Raw genomic sequence first — 24901 nt, forward strand, 5'->3', positions numbered from 1 at the left:
TTAGGAAAAACATTTTTTTTTTTTCAGAATCTGATTCTCATTTTTTAAAAATCAATATTTTAGTGCTTTCTAATTGAGTGAAAACTTTCTTAAAAGCTGATTTAAAAATATGTTTCTTTGTGTGAATCTAATGTGTAACAGTGAGCGCACATGGCAGAGAGTTTAGAGGTTGCTTTTCCACTTGGAATGCGGGACTTGAAGCCTTGGGCAGGGTCCTTGTTGTTGTTCAGTAGCGAAGTTGTGTCTGATGCCAGGCCTCCCTGTCCATCACCAACTCCTGGAGCTTGCTCAAACTCATGTCCATTGTGTCGGTGATGCCATCCAACCATCTCATCCTCTGTCGCCCCCTTCTCCTCCTGCCCTCAATCTTTCCCAGCATCAGGGTCTTCTCCAGTGAGTCAACTCTTCACAGCAGGTGGCCAAAGTATTGAGGCTTCCACATCAGTCCTTCCAGTGAATATTCAGGACTGATCTCCTTTAGGTTTGACTGGTTGGATCTCCTTGCAGTCCAAGGGACTCTCAAGAGTCTTCTCCAATACCACAGTTCAAAAGCATCAGTTCTTTGGTGTTCAGCCTTCTTTATGGCCCTTACCTCACTATGAAGTCAGAATGAGCCCCCTGCATGATCTGCTTCTCCGAGCGGATGTGTTCCTGCTGTCTTGTGTCCACAATGTGGCGTTTCTTGAGAATCTTCATTGCAAAGGTTTTGGATTCTTCACTTTTTAACTGGACCTTAAAGAAAGTCAGAAGGGAGTGAGTGAGAAAAAAGAATCTACAGAGTTAATATAACAATACATTCTTAGCTCCAAATTAACAGGTGCATGGAGCATTGAAATGACACCCCGAACACCACCTGTGTCATGGTAAAGCCTGTCTGGAGCTGGATTTGAAATCCAGGGCTCACAGACATTGCCCAGTCTCATTCCACTGGACCTGATACAGTTTTACCAACTGGATTCCCAATTAGTTTTGTGCCCACTGGGATTAGAAGAGGGCAAGTGTATTTGATTCTCTTTGTATTATTTCATGTCATTTCATATTATGTGTTTGAGTATACTTTACCATTTTTCTCCTTGAATCAGAAAAGTAGAAATAAAAACTAATTTCTTCTCCAATTTTATTACTTCCAGTGAGTTTTGAAAAAGTAAGGCCATATGGTCCTATATGATTTTCCTCTTTAGTTCTAGTCCACAAACATTTCTAGAGTTATTTAATTCAGTGACAGACCCTTGTCTCTGCTGAGACTGAAAATTTATGTACTGTTACTTCTTTTTATCTCTGTCTTTCCTTCTCTCCAGTTAAAGAAAACAGAGATGGTAATAAGAATTTTTTGTTTTTCAAAAGATTCTGGAAACTGCTTTCCTTTGTCTTCTCAAAATAGGTATGATGGCTTTAATCCTCTCTGACCTTAAACTTTACTCCATGGTTATACTAACTGGGAGACCTAAGCTGAGTCTTGGTGTCCCCAGTACTTCCAAGCCTCTGTTGCATTCCCTCTTGGCTCTTGGTGACTCTGGAGGGGCTTGGGTCCTCCAGATACCATTCCAAATATAGGTGGTAGTCTGTGTTCACCGTTTTACAAAGAATTCAGCAAGATGACTCTCTCCTTGGAAGGAGGACAGAGAGCAGAGCTAATCACCTAACAATAAGTTATCATCTAGTGCTCTCAGGCCAAAGAATCCACAAGATAATACCAAACAGCCCACATTTTTCTGAACTAATGAAGGCACTGGAGAAATAAGACAACAAGCCATTTCTGCTTTTCAACTGAAGTATGCCCGCCCCCTCTTTAGTTGTGAATTGCTTACAGCTTTAGCTGCAAGGATGGTGAAGGTTTTAAGTGTCTTGTTCATGTACACATGGACAGACTGAATTCAACTGAGAAGACATTGATGTGGCAAGGTCTTTAGAAGAAACATGAAGACACTTCAAATAAAGAGGCTTCAGTTTGCTGCCAGCATTTGAGAATCTACGACAGGTTAGAAGGGAAAATGGATATTTGAAAATGCCTTAAACAGCTAAAGGCCCTCTATGCCGTTTGTGATCCTTGTTGAGATGATAGATTAGTGTGACACAAATGAGCTCAGTTATAGTTCATAGTAAAATACAAAATGTGAAAATTCACTTCTAAAAGAAATTTGGACAGAGAAGAAAGATGACATGAAAAATGAGCTGTGTCAGAATACTAACATTCACATGGATAGACCTAGAGATTGTTACAGTGAAGTCAGTCAGAGAAAGAGAAATGTCACATAATATCCCTTATGTGCAGAATCTGAAAAGAAATGATACAAATGAACTTATTTACAAAACAGAAACAGAATCACAGACTTAGAGAACCAATTATGGTTGCTGGGGGAATGAGGGGAGACCGGATAGTTTGGGAGCTTGGGATGGACATGTACACACTGCTGTATTTAAAATGGATAGCCAATAAGGACCTCCTGTATAGGACAGGGAACTGCTCAATGTCAGTGTTAGGATGGGAGGGGGTTCTGGGGTAGAATGAATACATGTGCATGTATGGTTGCATCACTCTGCTGTGTGCCTGAAACGATCACAGTATTGTTAATCGTCTCTACTACAATATAAAATAACAAGTTAAAAAAGAGTATTAACATTCAGAGACGAAATCTGATCATATTCCCTCTTTAGAGTCTTACCCAGATAAATGACTGAAAAGTAGGTCACACAATGTAACAATTACTCTCTCTAGAGTAGTTAACATTTTAACTTGTGTACAGGTTAGGAGGAAAGAACTCTGGCTTTAGGGTGACAGGTCTGGACATCAATCCTAACTCCACTTAAGGTCTCTCTCTCTCAGTCTTCTTGGGCAGCTGAGTAACTTCTCTGAGCCCCATTCTGGCTGAGGATAACACCATGTACTGTATGGAGTTAATTGTGACCTTACAGGAGAAAGTACCACCATGTGGGCATGCATTATTGTGTCTCCACATGCATCTTGGGTAGATCAAATGTTATCCTTAAAACAAAGGTAGATCATGTCACTTCTGTGCTCAAACACTGCAGTGGCTTCCCAGCTCATTCATGATAAAGACAAAGCTGTCACAGATGCCTATAAGGCCCTGCATCATTTGAACTCCTGCTCCCTGTGAGCCTCACTCCCGCCCTGGGGTCACTGTGTTCAGGTCACACTGGATACCTTGCTGCTCCTTGAGCACAATAAGCAAGCTCTTACCTCAGGCCATTTGCCCACACCTGTCTAAATATTCTCGCACAGTTATCCTCCGGGCTTGCTGCTCAGTTTCCTAAATTCTATGCTCAAATGTTTCCTTACTTAGAAAGTCTCTCCTCACACCAGTCTACATAAAAGAGTAACCACCTACTTCTCCCTTCCCTTTTGTAGAGTTCTATATAGCTCTATCACAAACTATATTTATTCTGTATTCATGACACCAAATATTTATTCTGATTACTTGTTTAGTATCTGTCTCCTTTCACTATTCTGTAAGCAACCCAAGACTGGGGATTTTTTTTGTTCACTGTGCCTGACATAGAATAAATGCTCATGAAGTATTTGTTGACTAAAGGAATCAAAGAAAGAATGAAATAAGCCATGATGACTTATCATCGACAAAGGCACAAGAGAGCTGGTACCTTAACACCATACTGCGTATCTCTGAGCTTAACAGGATAAAGCAAGCGAACTTATAAATGACAAGTATATAGCATTTACTCTTGTCCTTCTTTCCAAAACTGCCCTTATGCATAAGAAGGAAGAAAAGATTTCTGTATGCTGATATGGCATAGAAAATATACATACCAAATATCTATATAATTCAGCTCTGAATTTTCAGTTTTTATGCTTACAACGTGTTTTCTTAACCTTCATTTTTCCTTGAATGACTAAGATATGGTATTATTCCCAGCCACACAGCCTTCTACATTAATAACATCATCTCTAGGATGTCAACTGAATTTTGGGGACAGTTGTCCATCTGCATCTAAATACAAAATATATTTATGAAGGGTCAAATAGAAATGTGTTCACTGATATATTAACAATGGTCTCTTAGGGAGATTTTTAGTTGATTTAGTTCTTTTTAACTTTTTTGAAATGGTTAACTTTCACAGTTAGCATAACTCACCTGTATGATAAGTGAAAATAATGACTCTGGTCATGGAAAAATTTTTAGTCTTTTTAAATCAGAATAGCTATTTATTCTGACTCTCTCAAAGGATTCTGGTACAGTGTAATCCACTGTATTAAGATTCCATGAATGCAAAGACCTTGAGAAGTTGTGTGCAGTAGGATAACAACCTATTCAAGTTCAGGCTGAACCACACTAGTCATATCCTTAAAGAACATACCTTATTTTTTTATTTCAACACAAACTCTCAGAGTAAGTTACAGAAGTTTGTATTAAGTGAGTCTAAACTATTGTGCTTTATTATGAAGGTGTTTTCACAAAACTAATCCATGAAAAATTTTAAGGTGAAATGTAGTTTGTTTTTTATTTGTCCTATTGGCCAAATTAATTATTTGGTGGCTCAGTGATAAAGAATCCACCTGTAATGCAGTAGATGCAGGTTCAACCCCTGGGTCAGGAAGATCCCCTGGAGAAAGAAATGGCAACCCATTCCAGTATTTTTGCCTGGGAAATCCCATGGACAGAGAAGCCTGGCGGGCTAAAGTCCATGGAGTCACAACGAGTCAGAAAAGACTTATCAACTAAACCACCACCACCAGATTAGTTATACCAACACCACTTGTGCCAATTTGAAATAATGATGATGATTTTATAGCAGTTCAACTAGAGATGACAGTGTTGAGTGTGGACAGAGGCAGGCAAAAGAGAAGGAAAGGAATGCATACTTTCTTTCTTTTGCTCAGGAATCCTTCCCAGCCTGCTTGGTCAGGCATGATTTCCAGGTCTGTCTTTGCAGATCATTCCAATACCACCTAGATGTACAGGCTAATGCACTGGTTGAGAATGTGAATTTTGAAACTTGTCTACCTTTGTTTAAATATCAACTTTTTTTTTTTTTTTTGATTGTGATCTTGGACACATTTCTAAAACTCTGTTTCCTCATCTGTAATATGGGAATAATTCTTACCTGTGAAGATGAAATAAAAGGGCCTATATATCAAACATATTTTCTGGAACAGAGAACACATCCAGTTAGTTGCTTTTATTCCTTTGTGCTTCTGAGTTTAATGTTCTCTTCAGGCCAAAGCAATTTTGTCAAAATATGATCCACTACAGGAATGAAACTTTGAACCAGTTTGTATTCCCAACCCACCTACTTCACTTCTACCCAGTGAATAAGCAGCAGATTGAGAGGCTTTAGGTTAAAGATTGCTGACCCTTGTGCCACGTTGATTTCTCTCTCAAGATTTCTAGAAAGGAAACATGAATTAAAAAATGCTAATACTCAATATCTTTCTTTTGTTTTTTATAAGTAATGCTATGTGCTATATCAGAAATAAAAATTAGCAAAAGTTTCATTTGTGTAAAAAGTTATTTTAACGTGAAACACTGGGTTGCCATTTGAAGGAATATATACTTCAGCAAGGTGAATCTTAATATGGGAATTTTTGACAAAGATTTTGACACATTATTAACTGTCAGGCTCTATGTGGTCCCCAAATAATATGGACCTGAAGATGAGAGGCAGTACTACCAGTATTTTAAAGAGCTTTGAAAACACAGTTGCTAGCTGTATTTAAATATGTGCTTTCTTTTATCTGGGACAAACATTTGCTTTATAAAGGCTTGTCTCCTGCTGGACCTAATTCTTTACACTTACTAGAAAAGAGGGTTTTGATCAGAGCAAGGTTAAAATTAGCTCAGTGCAATGACTAGGGGTTGGTCCTTAGAATCTACTTGGCCATTCATCTATTGAACCTTTTTATTAACAGTTCACAGTTTATTTAGCACTATAGATATCTTTCCATTATTTTGGAAGAAAATGGATTTCTGAACTGTACTGTAATTAAAATAATTTATTAAATTAAGGTTCGATATCAATATCAATATCGACATTTTGATATCAAAATCAATATCACATAGCCTATTATTATGCAAAATTCCTTTATAAAGTAGTTCAAATTACATTTCCATGCACAACAGGAAAGGATGACTTGCTTAGGTAAGCTAATGCTATAGACCACAGGTGATGAAGTGAGTTTAGAAAAGCTTATAACAGGGAGGGGTGGGCAAGATGGCAGAGCAGGGAGACCATGAACTCACATCCTCTCACAGACACAGCAAAGTTACAGCTGCTTACAGAGCTACCGTCTATGAGAGTGACATGAGGACTAGCAGCAAAGATCTTCTACAACTAAAGACGGAAAGAAGGAATTGCCATGAAACAAGGAGGAGAGGCAGAAACCCAGTACTGTCAGGACCCACACCCTTGGATCTGCAACTCACAAACAAGAGGAATATTACAATCACAGAAGTCCTCTCCAAGGAACAAGGGGTCCAATCTCATGTTGGTCTCCCTGGCCTGTGGGTCCTACACCTAAAATATGAGCCCCTATAACATCTGGCTTTGAAAACCAGCGAGGTTTGTGTTAAAGAAAGCAGGAGGGCTTTTTTCACTCTTAAGTGGCATGTACAAAAATCTCACATACTTCAAGTCCCAGAAGTTTGAAAGGAGCCTGAATCAGAACTACTTACTCATCTCTGAGAGCCTCTGGAGAGGCAGGGGGGCAATAGAAGCACCCTTGGTACCTTTTTAGGGAGCTTGTTCTAACCATGTGGACACAGGCACTGCAAAGTACAACTTCAGAATCCTCTTTCTATCCTATTAGGCTTCCCTGGTGGCTCAATACAGGATACCCAGGTTCAATCCCTCAGTCAGGAAGATCCCCTGGAGAAGGGAATGGCAACACACTCCAGCATTCTTGCCTGGAGAATCCCATGGACAGAGGAGCCTGGGGGGCTACAGTTCATGAGGTCACAGAGTCAGACATGACTCAGCGACTCTATTCTAATAGCACTGGGTACTTGGCACCAGCCCCAGACATGCCCCTCCGGCCCAAGTCATGCAGACAGCTCTGTGGGGACTCAGCCCCACCACTGAACTAAGGAATAAGACCAAACCTCAGAAAAAGAACTAAACAAAGTGTGGATAAGCATTCTACCCAAAACAGAGTTCAAGATAATGATCATAAAAAATGCATGGATAAACACAGAATTTCACCAAAGAGTTAGAAAATATAAAGAAGAACCAGATCTGAAGAACATGGTAAGTGAAGTAAAAAGTACATCAGAATGATCAATAGTAGATTAGATGATAAGTGAAGTGAAGTGAAAGTCACTCAGTCGTGTCCAACTCTTTGTGACCCCATGGGCTGTACAGTCCATGGAATTCTCCAGGCCAGAATACTGGGGTGGGTAGCCTTGTAGGCTTTCCCTTCTCCAGGGAATCTTCCCAACCCAGGGATTGAACCCAGGTCTCCCACATTGCAGGAGGATTCTTTACCAGCTAAGCCACAAGGGAAGCCCAGAGGAATAGATAAGTGATCTTATCTAAGTAATGGAAATTACACAAGCTGAATAGAAAAATGAAAAAAGGATTAAAAAAAATAAAGATAGTTTGAGGCCTCTTAAACAATACTGTGTGTACTAATATTAAAGAGAAAAATACATTTCTGAATCCATTCTACCAGGCCAGCATCACCCTGATACCAAAATGAGATAAAGATACCATTAAAAAAAAAAAAATTACAGGCCAAATCACTGGTGAATATAGATGCAAAAACCCTCAACAAAATGTTAGCAAAACAAACTCAACAAAACATTAAAATAATCATAAGCCATGATCAAATGGGATTTACAGCAGGGAATGCAAGGATGGTTAATATCTGCAAATCAATTAATATGATGCTCCACATTAATAGACTGAGAAATAAAATATCTCAATAGACACAAAAAATCTTCTGACAAAATTCTACATTGATTCATGATTAAAAACTCTCAACAAAGTGGGTATTGAGGGGAAAATGCCTCAATATATAAACATGACATATCCACAGCTAACATGATATTCAACAGTGAAACGCTAAAAGTATTTTCCTTAAGATTAGGAACAATATAAGGATGCCCACTCTCATCACTTTTATTAAACACAGTACTGAAAGTCCTAACTATAGTAGTCAGGGTAGAAAAGAAATAAAAGGAATCCAAACTGGAAAGAAGCAGTAAAACTGTTACTGTTTACAGATGGCATGATATTATATATAGAAAATCCTAAAGATATCACTCCCCCCCAAAAAAAACCCTATTAAAACTATAAGTGAATTTGGTAAAGTTTCACAATACAAAATTAATATACAGGAATCTACTGCATTTCTATAAACTATCAATGAACTAACAGAAAAGAATTAAAATAATCCCATCTATAACTGTATCAAAAGAATAAAATACCTAGGAATCTAACCAAAGCGGTACAAGAGTTGTATCCTGAAAACTGGAAGACATTAATGAAAGAAATTGAAGAAAATAAAATGTTAGAAAGCTATTTCATGCTCATGAAATGGAAGAATCAATATTGTCAAAATGAACATACTACTCAAAGCTCATCTACAGATTCAATGCAATCCCTAACAAAGTGTTTTTCACAGGAATAATAATTCTAAAATTTGTATGGAAACACAAAAGACCCTGAGTAGCCAAGGCAATCTTAGAAAGAAGAACAAACTTGCAAGTATAATGCTCCTTGATTTCAAACTATACTGTGAAGCTATAGTAATCAAAAAAGTAGCTACTGGCACAAAAACAGACACAAAGCTCAATGGAACAGAATATAATGCCCAGAAATTAACCCAGGCTTATATGGCCAGTTGATTTATAACAATGGAAGCAAGGATGTGTCAATACATGAGGGTAAAAAGTCTTTCCAATAAATGGTGCTGGAGAAACTAAACAGCTACATGCAAAAGAAATTGACTACTTTCTCATACCATATACAAAAAAAAAAAAACTCACAATGGATTAAAGACTTAATTGTAAGTCCTAAAACAATAAGCTCTGAGAAGAAAATATAGGCAGTAGGCTCTCTGACATCAGTATTAGTAATACATTTTTCAAAATGTCTCCTCAGGGAATGGAAACAAAAGCAAAAATAAACAAATGGGCTACACCAAACTAAAAATCTTTTGCATGGTGAAGGAAACCGTCAACAAAACAAGAAGGCAACCTGTTGAATGGGAGAAATATTTGCAAGTAATACGTCCAATAAGGAGTTAATATCCAAAATATACAAGGAAACCATACAACTCAACATAAAAAAACCCAAACAATCCAATTTAAAAAATGGGCAGAGGAACTGAATAGACATTTGTCCAAAGAAGACATACAGATGGCCGAGAGACACTTGAAAAAATGCTCAACATCTCTAATCATCAAAAGGAGATGCAAATCAAAACCACAGTGAGAATCTGCCTCACGCCTGTGAGAATGGCTATCATCAAAGATATCATAAACAACAAATGTTGGGGAGGATGTGGAGAAAAGGGAGCCCTCCTTGGTAAGATTGTAAATTGGCATGTGTGTGCTCACTCACTCAGTCAGGTCTGACTCTCTGCGCCTCCATGAACCTTTGCGGCTCCTGCCTGGCTCCTCTGTCCATGGAATGCTCCAGGTAAGAATACTGGAGTGTGTTGCCATTCCTTACTCCAAGGGATCTTCCCAACCCAGGGACTGACCCTCATCTCTTGAATCTCCTACATTGGCAGGCAGATTCTTTACCACTAGTGCCATTGGTATAGGCAATTACAATTACCCAATTTTTATAGATTCCTATTAGAAGTAAAAAATAGAACTGCCCTATGATTCAGCAATTTCACTTCCAGGTATTTGCTCAAAAAACCCAAGACACTAATTCCAAAAGATGTATGCATTCCCATGTTCATAGCAGCATTATTAGCCATAATTTAAAAAAATAGCCAAGATATGGAAGCAACCTAAGTGTCATCAACAGACAAATGGATAAAGAAGATGTGGTGTGTGTTTTATATAAAATATTAGCTATAAAAATGAAATCTTGCCATTCGCAACAACATAGACAGATCTAGAAGGTAGTATGCCAAGTGAAGTAAGTCAGACTGAAACAGAAATGCTATAATATCTTACTTATATGTGGAATCTAAAAGCAAGACAAACAAACTAAACAAAAAAAGACTCATAGATACAGAGAACAAATGTGTAGTGGCCAGAGTGGAAGGAGGTGGGGGTCATGAAATAAGCGAAGGGGATTTAAGAGGTACAAACGTGCAGTTATAGAATAAGCCAAGGGGGTGTACTATATAGCATAAGGAACATGGTGATATAATATTGCAATAATTGTAGGGGGACAGATGATTACTAGGTTTATTGTGATCATTTCATAGTGTATGCAAATATCAAATCACTATGTAGTACACCTGAAACTAACATAATATTATATGCCAACTATATTTCAAGAAAAGCTTACAGGAAACCTGGATTCTAGTCTTGGATCTTTTAGTAATAGGTTAATGATTAGTCATATAACTTTACTGGGCCTCAGGCCACCTCACAGAACATGAAGGGCTAAACTAAATTACATCCAAGGGTTCTGGAAAATTCTATGACTCTGAAATTTGACATAATGTACATTTTAAAAGCATAATAATTATATTTAACTTTATGGAAACAGTCTAACAAACTTGTGGTGGTAGCTTGGGCCAAAGGATAAAGGGAGGATTTCCCAAGTAACAAAAAGCTAGCTTAAGGAAACGTGATGATTCACTCTGAAAGTGTGACCCTGCATTTACAATACAAGCATATTCTGTTGGGAGGTGGAAGTTTCATTTATTCTGTCCTCTCAACCACAGCACCTGAAGGAGATCAGCTTATCTGTTATATTCTCTGTGTTACTAGTTTTTAAAGACTAAGCAGAGTCTATCCCAAGTGGCTCAGTGGTAAAGAATTTGTCTGCCAATGCAGGAGATGCATGTTCAATCCCTGGGTTGGGAAGATCCCCTGGAGGAGGGAATGGCGGCTCACTCCAGTATTCTTGCCCAGAAGACCCCATGGACAGAGCAGCCTGGTGGGTTCCTCTACAGTCCATGGGGTCACAGAGTCAGAACACAACTTAGCGACGGAGGACGCATACACTGGATGAAATAGCAGTAGCTTTCCCAAGAACAGCATTAAAACTATGCCAAAGCCTTTGACTGTGTGGATCACAATAAACTGTGGGAAATTCTGAAAGAGACGAGAATACCAGACCACCTGACCTGTCTCTTGAGAAACCTGTATGCAGGTCAGGAAGCAACAGTTAGAACTGGACATGGAACAACAGACTGGTTCCAAATAGGAAAAGGAGTACGTCAAGGCTGTATATTATCACCGTGCTTATTTAACTTATATGCAGCATGCATCATGAGAAACCCTGGGCTGGAGGAAGCACAAGCTGGAATCAAGATTGCAGGGAGAAATATCAATAACCTCAGATATGCAGATGACACCACCCTTATGGCAGAAAGTGAAGAGGAACTAAAATGCCTCTTGATGAAAGTGAAAGAGGAGAGTGAAAAAGTTGGCTTAAACCTCAACATTCAGAAAACTGAGATCATGGCATCTGGTCCCATCACTTCATGGGAAATAGATGGGGAAACAGTGGAAACAGTGTCAGACTTTATTATTTTGGGCTCCAAAATCACTGCAGAGGGTGATTGCAGCCATGAAATTAAAAGACGCTTACTGCTTGGAAGGAAAGTTACGAACAACCTAGACAGCATATTAAAAAGCAGAGACATTACTTTGCCAACAAAGGTCTGTCTAGTCAAGGCTATTGTTTTTCGGGTGGTCGTGTATGGATGTGAGAGTTGGACTATAAAGAAAGCGGAGCCCAGAATTGATGCTTTCGAACTGTGGTGTTGGAGAAGTCTCTTGAGAGTCCCTTGGACTGCAAGGAGATCCAACCAGTCCATCCTAAAGGAGATCAGTCCTGGGTGTTCATTGGAAGGACTGATGCTGAAGCTGAAACTCCAATACTTTGGCTACCTGATGCAAAGAGCTGACTCATTCGAGAAGACCCTGATGCTGGGGAAGATTGAAAGTGGGAGGAGAAGGGGACGACAGAGGATGAGATGGTTGGATGGCATCACCGACTAGATGGACATGGGTTTGGGTGGACTCTGGGAGTTGGTGATGGACAGGGAGGCCTGGTGTGCTGCAGTTCATGGGGTCGCAAAGAGTCGGACACGACTGAGCAACTGAACTGAACTGAACTGAACTGAACAAGGCATAAAGGAAATCTAGGGCAGAATCATCCTACTTGTAATAGCTGGACAACAGCAGACAGAAATGACAAATATTTTCTCTAAACAAAACAGCACAGAATTTAATCAGGCAATCCATGTTACATGGGATGGCATAAAATCATTTCTTTATTTTTGACAGTTTTTAAACTGGGAAGAAATAGTTTTATAAATAATCCAAGATTTAAGTAGCCATGGTCTGTATTATAAGATTTAAGTAGCCTGTATTTACTCCAAATTGATGTAATTTATGGAATTCCTGATAAGGTCTGTAGTAAAAAGAAAAATTCTATAAATGAAGATGGAAGGAAGGAGGAGGGGGAAGCAAGGGAAGGAGGGAGGGAAGGAAAGGAAAAAATCCTGGACTGAGAGAACTGTTTGGGTTCTCTTCTACAAGATAAACAGCCAAACTGGGGTGCAGGGGAGTATGCTATCTCTATTCCAGTTACAGTTCTCAACCAGATTCACCAAAAGAGGCAAAAGACCCATAATAAAACTTTTAATAGCTGAGTAAATGAGTACACCAACTATTAGACCCTCTAGACATGCATAAGCCCTAGGTTGTTCTCTCTCCATCATTTTGCAGTATTCCCTATTGCCAGACATCACTTCACAGCTTGAGATACTGACCTCAAACTCGGTGTTCAGAAAACAACTTAAACAGGTCTATTCTATAGCAACTGGGTACAGTAAGAAAGCTGAAGCAGGGTATAAAGGAGGCAGAAAATCATAAAATTCAAAAAGAAGAAAAACATGAAGTTGCTGTGTATTAAACACATGTTTATTTAGCTCTACAAAGAACTAGATTTACATTGAATAATTATACATTTAGAAAATAAAAGCTTTTTAGTGTAAAACACAGTTTTAGTGTAAGAAAACATGCAGTAAAAAGGCTAATCTTTAGAGAGAGAATAAATTAGCAGTTGCTGGAACTGAGAGTAGGAATGGAGAGTATTTGCAAATGGGCCACAAGGGTTCTTATTAAAGTGATGGAAATGTTCTAAAATTGGATTGTGGTGGTGACTGTACAATTTTGTGGTGAATAGATTATACCTCAATGAAGTTTTTAAAAAGAAAAGGCCCCCAAAATATGTGTATCTATATTTTCTAGTTCTTTTCTTTATTAATTGTGTGATAGTTATGTTTTTAATTTACATTTTAAGGAACTGCATGCCAGAAATGCTTTTCTTTCTATGCTTATCTTTGCTCTTCAATAAAAGTGTTCCCCAATTAGTCAAAACTATATTTTATTTTTACTCTAGTTTTGGTAAACTATTAACATTTTTAAAAACAGTTTATTCTTTTTAATGACTTCCCTACTTTATGACTTTTCTTTTAAGCCCTAAATTCAAAAAAGTTGTGTCCAAGTAAAGGCTGGATTGTGGGTCAATTTAAGCAAAATGTACATACTATCACAAAATTCTTAAAACTTTTCTAGTCAAAATAATATGTATTTGCTGGGTAATGTCTTATTATTTTAATAATATACAAACTACAATCATACCCAAGTTCATGTAATCTGGAGCCTCATTTTCCTCACTTACAAGAATAAAACCACATTAGTTTATAGTTGCACATACTGGAAGGCCAAATCGGATGGTGTATGTGAAAATACTTTGAAAATTAAAAAGTGCTACGTAAGAGTCATTATCATTATTACCATGAATTCCAAGATATGTGGGAATGCTAACTAAAAGGGATACTTTTTTCCCTGATAGCTCAGTTGGTAAAGAATCTGCCTGCAAAGTGGGAGATCACGGTTGGATCCCTGGGTCAGGAAGATCTGCTGGAGAAGGGATAGGCTACTTACTCCAGTATTCTTGGGCTTCCCTTGTGGCTCTGCTGGTAATGAATCCACCCACAATGTGGTAGACCTGGGTTCGATCCCAGGGTTGAGAAGATCCCCTGGAGAAGGCAAAGGTCTACCCACTCAAGTATTCTGGCCTGGAGAATTCCATGGACTAGTCCATGGGATCACAGAGAGTTAGACATGACTTGAGCAACTTTCACTTTAACTAAAAATAGCATTTTACTACTGTAATTCATAATTAAATCTGTTTTTAAGTTAGTTGTTCCTACCATCTGAATGAAAAGGAATAGGAAAAATGTATCTGTCTGAATTTAAGGAAGTTTTTCTTTCAACAGAGAAAGAAAAAGCAATGTTACTACTGTGACTCAAATAACATTTTTAGACATGAAATACTGCTGCTGCTGCTAAGTCACTTCAGTCGTGTCCAGCTCTGAAATACTAATGTGCCCAAATATTCAGGAAGAATTGACTTACCGCATTAGTGAAAGAAAGTTAAATTTTTTAGGGGCACAGAAAGCTTCTATTCTACAAAGCAGTTTTGGACTGTACTCCTCAACATTTCCTAACCAAAAAAAAAAAAAAAAGATAACTTTTGTGAGAATTACATTTCACTGTGTAAAAGTACTATCAAGTTCAGGAAACATTAAGCATAATCTTAATTAAAAACTTGTCTGATTTCACACTGTTGTTAAAACCTCTTTTCTCACTAGTTATCCACAGTTTTATTACTCATCTGTCTCTCTACATTACATAGTAATATCATAGATTTCTTTTCCTTCATCTATGCCTGAAGCTTAAGAAAGAACCATGGTATCTGTTTTGTTCCATAGGATACACAGGGAGAAACATTGAAAACTTGTCACCGTCTGCATGATGAATATCCATATGACACAGAGAATGAAAAGGCTGGACAGTGAGTTAAATAGGGACGTCAGAGTTTGAAAATTATTCAGCCATGAGCACAGAGGTGTGGCCCTATTGTAAGATTTTTTACTTAAGATTTTATTCATAATATTAAGCACTATTATGTATAATATTAAGCACTTAGTAACCACTAAGCTATCTATTAATGGTCAGACATATCAATTCAGAACAAAGAACCTAGAAAAAGTGATTTGTCTTATCTTTTTTCATTTGATTCCACCTGCCATTTGTACAAGTGATAATTAAGAGACAGTCTTTTCATCCTTGTTTTCCTTCTTAAGGTCACCACATCTGTCATGAAAAGTGTCCATAACCCCATTTTCTCTGTAACTTGCCTTTAGACCTAAAATTCAGTTCTATAGCTAGTGACAAGAAACATAAGGACATACATATTTTTTTAAATTAAAATTTGAGAAAAAGATATGCAAAGCAGTGTTCATAGAGGAGATAGTTTTCATTTTAATTTTTTAAAAAGACATTTAACTTTCAGTTTAGAGGAAGATGAGAAAGAGAGCTCCATACTTTTCAATTTTTAATTACAACATGAACAAAAGTTTGGATCATTTTATGGAAATCATTTGCAAATGAAAGAACACTTGTGATTTTCCTTAATAGAGAATTAGCATTGAAACATTTTGACTCAAAGGGCTACTTACATTTCAGATTGTCTACTGAAATGTGAAATTTAAAACATATTATTTCTCTTCCCTACAGTACTCATTTCTTTTTGTAGTGATATTAAAATTGATTTTACTACCTATGATATACTTTAAATTATTTTCCTTCATCAAATAATGTTTCTTTCCCTTAAGATTTAATTTCTATGTATAATCTCACTAATATAAAGAAGTACTATATGCAATAGTTTTATACTGTTGAGTATTTCACATAATTCCACTTATTCTAATACTTAAAATGCCACATAGATGGAGTTCAGTATAAGTTGACACTTCACTTTCTTTTGCTTATTGACTCAGGGAAGGTTTAAAATGAGTTTAAATGACACAGAGAGAATAATATATGGCAAAATTCTACTCTCTAAGATGTGATCAGATTAATTTATGAGAGTGTTTGCATTCTAGTCACACTTTTGAGATGTTAGACAAATAAACCTTGTAATTTTTTTAGAAATGGTTACATGCTTGAAGACTTTTAATCAAATGGCTTATAATCAGATCTTAATATCCTAATATATGGTATACTAGAACTTCTGATATTAATATATATCTAACTTCTTTCACTGCTGTTTTTTTACTGTGAAATTTTCAAAATATTTTTGTACTTCACATGTAGTTAAGCCAATTCAGCATGTGTTTACTGTTTTTATGCTTATGCTAACTTGACCTTTAAAAACCACATTAAACATTGAAACTGTTTTGTCTGTGAAAGTGGAATCTGAGATTACATGGCCAGATAGTGGTTCATATTAGTTTAGCCTGTAATTTTCAGGGTATTGACGATCTCCCCAATCCTACTGTGAATTTGCAAGGTAGTTAACTGAAGCCAGGGTTAATAACCAAGTCATCTAACCCATGGGTTTCCCTGACAACTCAGTTGGTAAAAAATCCGCCTGCAATGAAGGAGACCCCGGTTCGATTCCTGGGTCGGGAAGATCCCCTGGAGAAGGGATAGGCTGGCTACCCTCTCCAGTATTCTTGGGCTTCCCTTGTGGCTCAGCTGGTAAAGCCTGCAATATAGGAAACCTGGGTTTGATCCCTGGGTTGAGGAGATCCCCTGGAGAAGGGAAAGGCTACCCACTCCAGTATTCTGGCTTGGAGAATTCCAGGGACTGTATAGTCCATGGGGTTGCAAAGAGTTGGACACGACTGAGTGACTTTCACTCACTCACTCATCTGACCCACAAAATCTCCTGACAACTTAGCTCAGTGTTTAGCCTAATATATGACACCCATCGGTGGCAATTAGGGACATTAATGTGAGGGAGGGAGTATGACTTAGCAATGAACTAAATGTATACAGTTGATGAGATACACTGAAATATTCAGAATCATCTTTTTTCAGTTTATTTCCAGAAAGCAAGACCAATCATTTCATTTGATTTAGGAGGACACGGCTATTTTCAACACTGCTAACAAATAGAAGAGGTTTTTCCCTTTCATGGAAGGGCTCTGTCACTGAAAGTGTTTATATAAAATTTTCAGGGACATGGAATACATCTTGGCAGAAGGTAAACTACCTTATTCAGAAGTGAAATTATGATGTTTATTTCTGGGAGCACTGCCACCTAAAAATAGCCTGTCCAGTCACCTTATAGTGTATTCTTTTATTTCATGGGTGGAAGTGGAAGTTCAGAGCTGAGTCTGTGTTTATCTGTGTTCCTCACTTGACCTAATGGCCAAAAATGCCTGATGCCTTAAAGTACATTTTCTTTAAGAATATAATACAGTTATACCCTGTCAATTGGTCATCTAGTATTTCTCCCTACTCCCTCACACAACATCTAGTCAGGCCACTTGCTTTGGTGTCCTGTGAAAACACATGGCCTTCTGTGCTGTAACCTTTTCCTGGAATGGCTTTCCCCCAAACAGCCTTTTCTCATCTCTCTATTTAATTCCCAACTTATTCTCTCAGCTCTAGCTTGAGTTCTGTGTCTTCTTAGGACCTCACTACACCATCAGCTCCAAATGCTCTCTTTGAAATGCTGAGAACCCTTCTGTATGATATGGAATTTAATACAGCTCTGAAAGATTTCATTTGCTGTTTTTCATATGTATGAATCTTCTTACTTAGGAGAAGGCAAGAAGTTCTTTGAGGGTAGGAATCATACCTCATATTTCTACATCCCATAAAACTTGTTTAGGAAATTTTTACTAGATTAACTTTTGCTGCATGTGATGTGACCATAAATTCACTGGATTAAAAAACCAAATTTATGTCATAGAAAACAAAAAAGGTGAATGAGTGGATTAATTGGTGGTAAAAGAGTTCATCCAAAATTTATCTTAAGCCTTAGAAAGACACATCCACTGCCTTCTAGATTTATGATGCATGCACCATCGCTTTAGTCATGTCTGACTCTGTGACTCTAAGGACCGTGTCTCGCCAGGCTCCTTTGTCTACATTTGTAGTTGTCCCTTAATATTCTGGAGGGATTGGCTCCAGGATCCCCTGTGGATACCAAAATCCTCAAGTCCCAGATATAAAATGCCAAAATATTTGCATATAACCTAAATTAACCCTCCTGTATACTTTAAACCCTCTCTAGATTGCATATGATATCCAATACAAGGAAAATGTTATATAAATAGGTGTAAATACAGCACAGTATGTAAATAGTTGTCAATACCATGTAAATGCCATGTAAGTTGTTTCTGTGTCAAATCCAAGTTTGTCATTTTTCTAACAGCGTTTGCCCACATTGTGTCCCTGTGTCACACTTTGGTGATTCTCACAATATTGGAAATTTTTTCATTAGTATTTGCTATCATAATCTGTGATCAGTAATCTTTGATGTTACTACTATGATTCACTGAAGATTCAGATGATAGCATTTTTTAGCAATAAAAGATGTTTTAATTAAGGTATGTACATTGTTTTTCAGACATAATGCTTCTTCATACTTTATAGACTACGGTATGGTATATACATGGCTTCCCTTGTGGCTTAGTGGTAGAGAATATGCCTGATAAGCAGGAAATGTGGGTTCAGTCCCTGGGTCAGGAAGATCCCCTGAAGAAAGAAATGGCAACCCACTCCCATATTCTTGGCTGGAAAGTCCCACTGACAGAAGAGCCTGGGGGCTACAGTCCATGGGGTTGCAAAAGAGTCAGACACAAGTTAGTGACTAAACAACAATAGTATATACATAACTTTTATATGCAAGCCATAAAATTCCTTTGACTTGCTTTATTATACTCACTTTATTGCAGTAGTCTGGAATTGAACCCGCAGTCTCTCTCAGGAATGCCTGTATTGTGACTGCACCTGTTATGTTCAGTTAGCATTTATCAAATTGGATTTTCTTTAGCTCTCTGAATAACTTCTTTTCTCAGAAATCAATACTATTTATCCCAACTAGTAATTTGTGTCAGTTTTCATTCTTTTGGAGAATAAATGAGGATGACATGTTTAATAATAATCCTAGTAGGGTATGGCAACCCCCTCCAGTATTCCTGCCTGGAAAATCCAGCGGACAGAGGAGCCTGGTGTGCTACAGTCCACAGGTTGCAGAGTCGGACACGACTCAGAGAGCAACACTGTATTGACCACTAAGGTGTGTCTAGGGAAAAGGCTATGTTAAAACGAGGCCATTTTGAGTGTTCACCCAGCAGAGAGTCCTGACTCACTTTGGTTACTGAGGACACAAGACCGTAGGAGGGCAGGGTTTCCCCCAGGCATCCTCTGCAGCACAAACTGCAGTGGCTGCAGACGGCAGCGTTGCCCAGGGATCCCACAGCTGTTCTATTTCCCTGTCACGTGTGTGGCTTGGCAGCCAGAAGCTCTTGAAAAGTCTTCATCTTCCGTGGGGCTTCCCTTTGGAGTTAAGCTTTCCCCTTTCATAACGATGAAACAAAACTCTGTTGACTGAGCAATAGGTGTTTCACCTCATTTCTTTCTTGAATCATCCCTTAGTCCCGTTTTTTTTTTCTTTTTAGTTGGTGTACATAGTCTTCCACGTCACTTTCATGTGACATAGTGACTAAGCAGCTGGGAAAAATGCCGTGAGAGTGGCATGGATACACACATGTACAGCACATAGAGCCTGTTACACTCATGTGGTTGTGAGTGTAGGCAGGGTTCTTTCAACTTGCTACTACGTTGCCCCATCCTGGGCAATCACATCATGGAACCGTGGCACAGGTGAAATAAGAGGTGACCTTTGTCCTCCATTTGGCAAGAGCCAGACCCTTGTTTTGCCCAACGAGGGTGCCGTGGTTTAAGAAAATTATGGAGAAAGTGGCTATGATTTAGCAGTTTGCACCAAAAATGATTTCCCATCCAGAGGTTAAGGGGTGGGGCTTTACAATTTAGAAGAGACATGGATAAGTTAGAGCAGACTACTTCAGGTTCACAAAGGTTTAGTGTGAGGATGACTGAAAATTGTGTCCCATCTCCACTCATGACAGATCAGAAAGTAAGGAGCTTAGTGGCTTGGGGGAATTGATACAAGCTCTCACTGTAGGTCATTTGAAGACCTCAGGCTCTTTCTTATATTGGGGAAATGCTTGTATTCTCAGGACTTGGCCTAATAATGGTAGAAAAGAGGAAAATTATTTCATCCCTTCCCTTTTCTATAGGCAAAGCTGAAAATGATCAATGGGTAGTTATTATTAGCATATTTTAATAATAATAATAACACTGCCAACAGTTACTAACCTATTGTGTGGAAGGCACTATTTTAAGGACTTTAACTCATTCAATCTTTGCAATCTGTTAGGCATATACCCTTTTATTATTCTCATTTTAGAGATGAGGAAACTGAGGCTCAAGAGGTTTAAGTAAATGACTAATCACACACAGTTGGCAAGATCTGAATCCAGAAAGACTGATTCCAGAGTTCTAGCTTTTAGCTACCATGTCATACTGTCTCATGTTTATTTTTCCCTCCATAGATATTTTAACACTAAACTAGGAGCCACAAAAGAGAAAAGAGACTCTCTGAAGGTTTGACAGAGGAAGAGATGAAGAGTGGATAATCATAAGTACAGGTTCTTGAATTCTAACAGACTTTTTTTTAAAAAAGAAGTGTAAATCTATGGCTGATTCATATCAATGTATGACAAAACCCACTGAAATGTTGTGAAGTAATTAGCCTCCAACTAATAAAAAAATTTAAAAAAAAATAAATAAAAAATTAAAAAATAAAAAGAGAAAAAAAAAAAGAAAACAAAGGTGTACATATGATAATGAAGTGTGACACTTATTTGATTTTATAATGGTGGCTGTTATTGGCATGACAGAATCTAAATATTTTTAGAAGTCAGAATGATTAAAAAATAAATTCTAGTTTAAAAATCAGTAGTTCTGGGCAATAACAACAGCTCTTTCAGTGACCTATGATCTTAGGTCACTTATACACATTATTCTTGACTTCTTTCCTGTGAAATATGGATTATATCTCTCAGAGTAGTTATAAAGGCAAAATTATACACAGGATATGAGAGCAAATTGAAGATTATAAAGCTGGGTTCAAATAAGAAGCTTTATTATTTTAGTAAGAAAGCAATATCAATTTATCAATAAAAATTACTATCAGTTATTAATAAACTGTCTTGCAATAGTTCATTTTATGAGAAGTGTACCAAAACGCTTTAGGTTATTTATGTCAATGCCTTAATGTTGCTGATCATCTGTCTTAGAAATTCTAAGACATTCAGGAAGTCTTGCTCTTTCTTCCATGAGCTGAGCACATGTTGCTCATACTCTATGGGTTTACTTACTACTTTGCATGATTGCCTGTCCCAGAAGACTGTGAGTCCCTAGAAGCAGTGGCTATTTTCTGTTAAACTTTGTATGTCTCAGAAGAGAGCTGGCTACGTAAATATAAAATAAATGATGTAGAAAGAATATAATCCAAGAAGACAGAGATCATGTTTTCCATATCACTGTTCCTATATTTTATCCAAGTATGTTATTCTGGAATAGGTTTGGATTGCTGAATAAATAGATTAAATATTTAACATTTAAAGCAACCACCACATAGCACTGCTAGATTAACAAATTTGACTTGTATCAGTCTACTCTGAGGGGCTTCCCTGGTGTCTCAGACAGTAAATAATTCACCTACAATGCGGAAGACCTGTGTTCGATCCCTGGGTTGGGAAGATGCCCTGGAGAAGGGAACAGCTACCTACTCCAGTATTCTGGCCTGGAGAATCCCATGGACAGAGGAGCCTGGCAGGCTACAGTGTGTGGGGTCGCAAAGTTGGACACGACTGGGCGACTCTAACACACACAGTCTACTTTGAAAAGCAAGTGCCTCTCTGACAAGAGCAAATGAGAGTAAATTAGAAATGTGACCATAAAGGAATGAGATTAATTTTCACTTGTGATTTGTAAAAATCAATCTCCTTACTTTACACTCATGTCTTGTAAATTAAAGAGGATTACCTAGATGTCTTACAGCAGTGCTTAGAGCTTTAACAAATACATCATACCTTAAAAAAAAGTTATTTTACTGAAGGTGCTATTATAAATGGAATGTGATCTTCTGGAAAATAGTCTGTAAGCAGGTAGCACTGAATAAGTAAGAAAGCAATTCTTCAAAATAAAATACGTACAGAAAATAAAGCATATACCAGATCACAGAAAGGAAAGCAGTATAAATGACTTCCCAAAGGTAATAGGTGTGAATAAGACATGTCTGAGAGTATACTAGTTGAAATCAGTTATGCTAAAGTTATTTATGAAATAGACTGAATAACTTAAGAACAGAACTCCCATTCATACAAGGCATTTACTTCAAGCTTCTTGTCTCATCACTGAAGAAATATTTAAGTTTCTATTATTTTCCAAAATTATGTTCTTATCTCTAAAAGTTGGCAGTACACCACTTCAGTAATTCATCTGTCTGAAAAATACCCCTGCATCTAAATTCATCTAAATTGACATAAGTGATAAAATTAAATGCTGAGAAGTGTTTAAAGGGTATTATATTAGGCAAACTAACATGAACATGATCTGTATATCAAATGATAATAAAACTACACTAATTTCTAATAGGAAATGGGGTTCACAAATGCAAATTTCTTAGTTCTACATACTCAATTCAAGAGTTTATAATCTTATAATCTATATCTGGAAACATTTTAAAAAATACTATTATAAAAATTGTGGTAATTTTTGTAATGTCACTTATCTGATCAACATTACTACTGAAGTAAGAGTTGATAGGTTCAAGGTATAAATATTATATACTTGGTATTGAGAGAGTCAATTCCTAGGCAGGCTGATAAGAAGTTCAGGTGTCCCCAAGGAGAGAGAAGAATTCTCAAGGAGGAGGAAAGGACAAACTTTTTTTCTCTCTACATTCCTTAGGCTTATATAACAATAATGTATCCTGCTTGAGGATAGTCTCTGGAAAAAAACCTTCTGGCTAATCCCGTTATCTTAAAATGTAAATTATGGGAGTGGGTCTAGTGAGGTCTTTACAACCTCCAGACATTCTTTTGATTCACTGTAATAAGTAGTTTAAAAGTATATAACTTCATTGCTAACACTAGTAAGGGGGCACTCTTTCTGTCCCCTTCTGATGTCTATGTCAGAAGCTTTCTCTATTTCTTTCTACTTTAATAAAACTTTATTACATAAAAGCTCTGAGTGATCAAGCCTCATCTCCAGCCCCAGATTGAATTCTTCTCCTCTGGAGGCCAAGAATCCCGGCATCTTTCGTGGTTCAGCAGCAACCTTTCATCTTGGGGGCTCTTCCGGGACAAGGACAAGGTAAGTAAGGATGCTTCGAGCTCTAGTTCTTTGTTCTCCTAGCGAACACGTTTTCTGCTGTACTTTACGAGCTCTATGGTGTGCTTGTGTGAATGAATGACATGCCCTGCGCAAAACAGGAAGAGCCCTGCTCTGCGGTTCCACAGAGACCATATATGGCTGTGGCAGAAACCTGGCGGGGGTTTATACCGACCTGCCAATGCCAAGAGGCACCCAACGTCTCCTTCGGGGACCGACCAGAAATGGGCAAAGCGTGTGGACCAAACTCTCCTTTCTTGGACAAACTTCCCAGTCTCTTTGACCATTTCATAACATCTTAGGAATTAGAACTACTAACCTAATTTGTCGAATCATAGATTTTCAAGGGGCTTGTAATCTGTGCTGTTACTGCGTACTGTTACTTAGGTCCCAAGCTTGGATTGGTAGTCAGGAAGCACCTAGCCTCACTAGGAATTGAGAGTTCAGAAGTTAGATGGAGCTCCAGCTCCAAGAGCATCTCTGAGGTTAAAGGTTACTCAAGAAATAGAAAGAATCAAGGAGGATCTGGGAGACTATTTAGAGGACCCAGAAAAATATATTAGAGCTTTTAAAAGTGTTACTCTGCTTTATGACCTTACTTGGAAGGATGTGATGTATATCTTGGGACAAATGCTGACTCATGACTCAAAATCTCAAGTTTTGGGGAAAGCTGTTGCTTATGGAGATGAATGGCTTGGTAATGAATCAGTAGGAAAGAAGAAGGGCAGCTATTCACACTGGGAATCAGGCAGTCCCAACTATAGAACCAGACTGGGACTATAATATGGCTAAAGGAAGATGGGATCAGTCATTTTGTCAGATGTATTCTTGAAGGGCTCAGGTAAGCGCATGCTAAGGCTTTAAACTATGCCAAATTGGCAAACATAGAACAGGAGGAGAAGGAAGCTCCTGGTAAATCCTAGACAGACGAGAGAAGCCCTTTGCAGATTCACTGAGATTGATCCCGAAAGTGAAGAGGGAAGAGTGATCTTAAAAGATACATTTCTTACTCAGTTGGCTCCAGATATCCGCCATAAGCTATTAAAACAGGCGTATGGACCAAATCAGTCTTTGGCTAATGTGTTGCAACTGGCCCAAACAGTCTATTATGGTAGTGAACATGAGGAAAAGAAAGAAAGGCAGAAAAAGACAAAGGAACAGGCGGAAGCCCTCGTAATGGCTATAAGAACCGTTCTTAAACAGCCTGAGAAAAATGCCCAGAGGGACCCAGGTGAAAATTACTGTTATTACTGTGGAAAGGAGGGGCACCTCAAGCGGGATTGCCCTCAGGCATCTAAGCCACCCCGGCTGCACGTCTGGTCTACAAGGGACCACACTGGAGGAGAGACTGCCCTCAGAAGCATAGGTTTCAGGGGTCAGGACTGAAGATGCCCGGGGATCCCCACACAAGCTCCCATCTACACCTGAGGAATCTCGGGTATTAATAACCGAGGGGGGGCCAACCCGTCAATTTCCTTTTAGATACT

General features: G+C 38.1%; 1 protein-coding gene across 6 annotated transcripts in view; it reads right to left on the reverse strand.

The window, feature by feature from the left end:
• The window catches only part of PRKG1 (protein kinase cGMP-dependent 1), a 1340863-nt gene that overhangs the window by 25545 nt on the left and 1290417 nt on the right, over nucleotides 1–24901 (reverse strand). For all 6 annotated transcript variants that reach the window (XM_043924973.1, XM_043924972.1, XM_043924975.1 and 3 more), the window contains one exon: nucleotides 593–732. In XM_043924973.1, the coding sequence (XP_043780908.1) occupies nucleotides 593–732 (140 nt within the window). The remainder of the gene's footprint in view (nucleotides 1–592; nucleotides 733–24901) is intronic.

This window comes from Cervus elaphus, chromosome 15 (assembly GCF_910594005.1).
Source record: "Cervus elaphus chromosome 15, mCerEla1.1, whole genome shotgun sequence".
In the NCBI taxonomy this organism is placed as follows: Eukaryota; Metazoa; Chordata; class Mammalia; order Artiodactyla; family Cervidae; genus Cervus; species Cervus elaphus.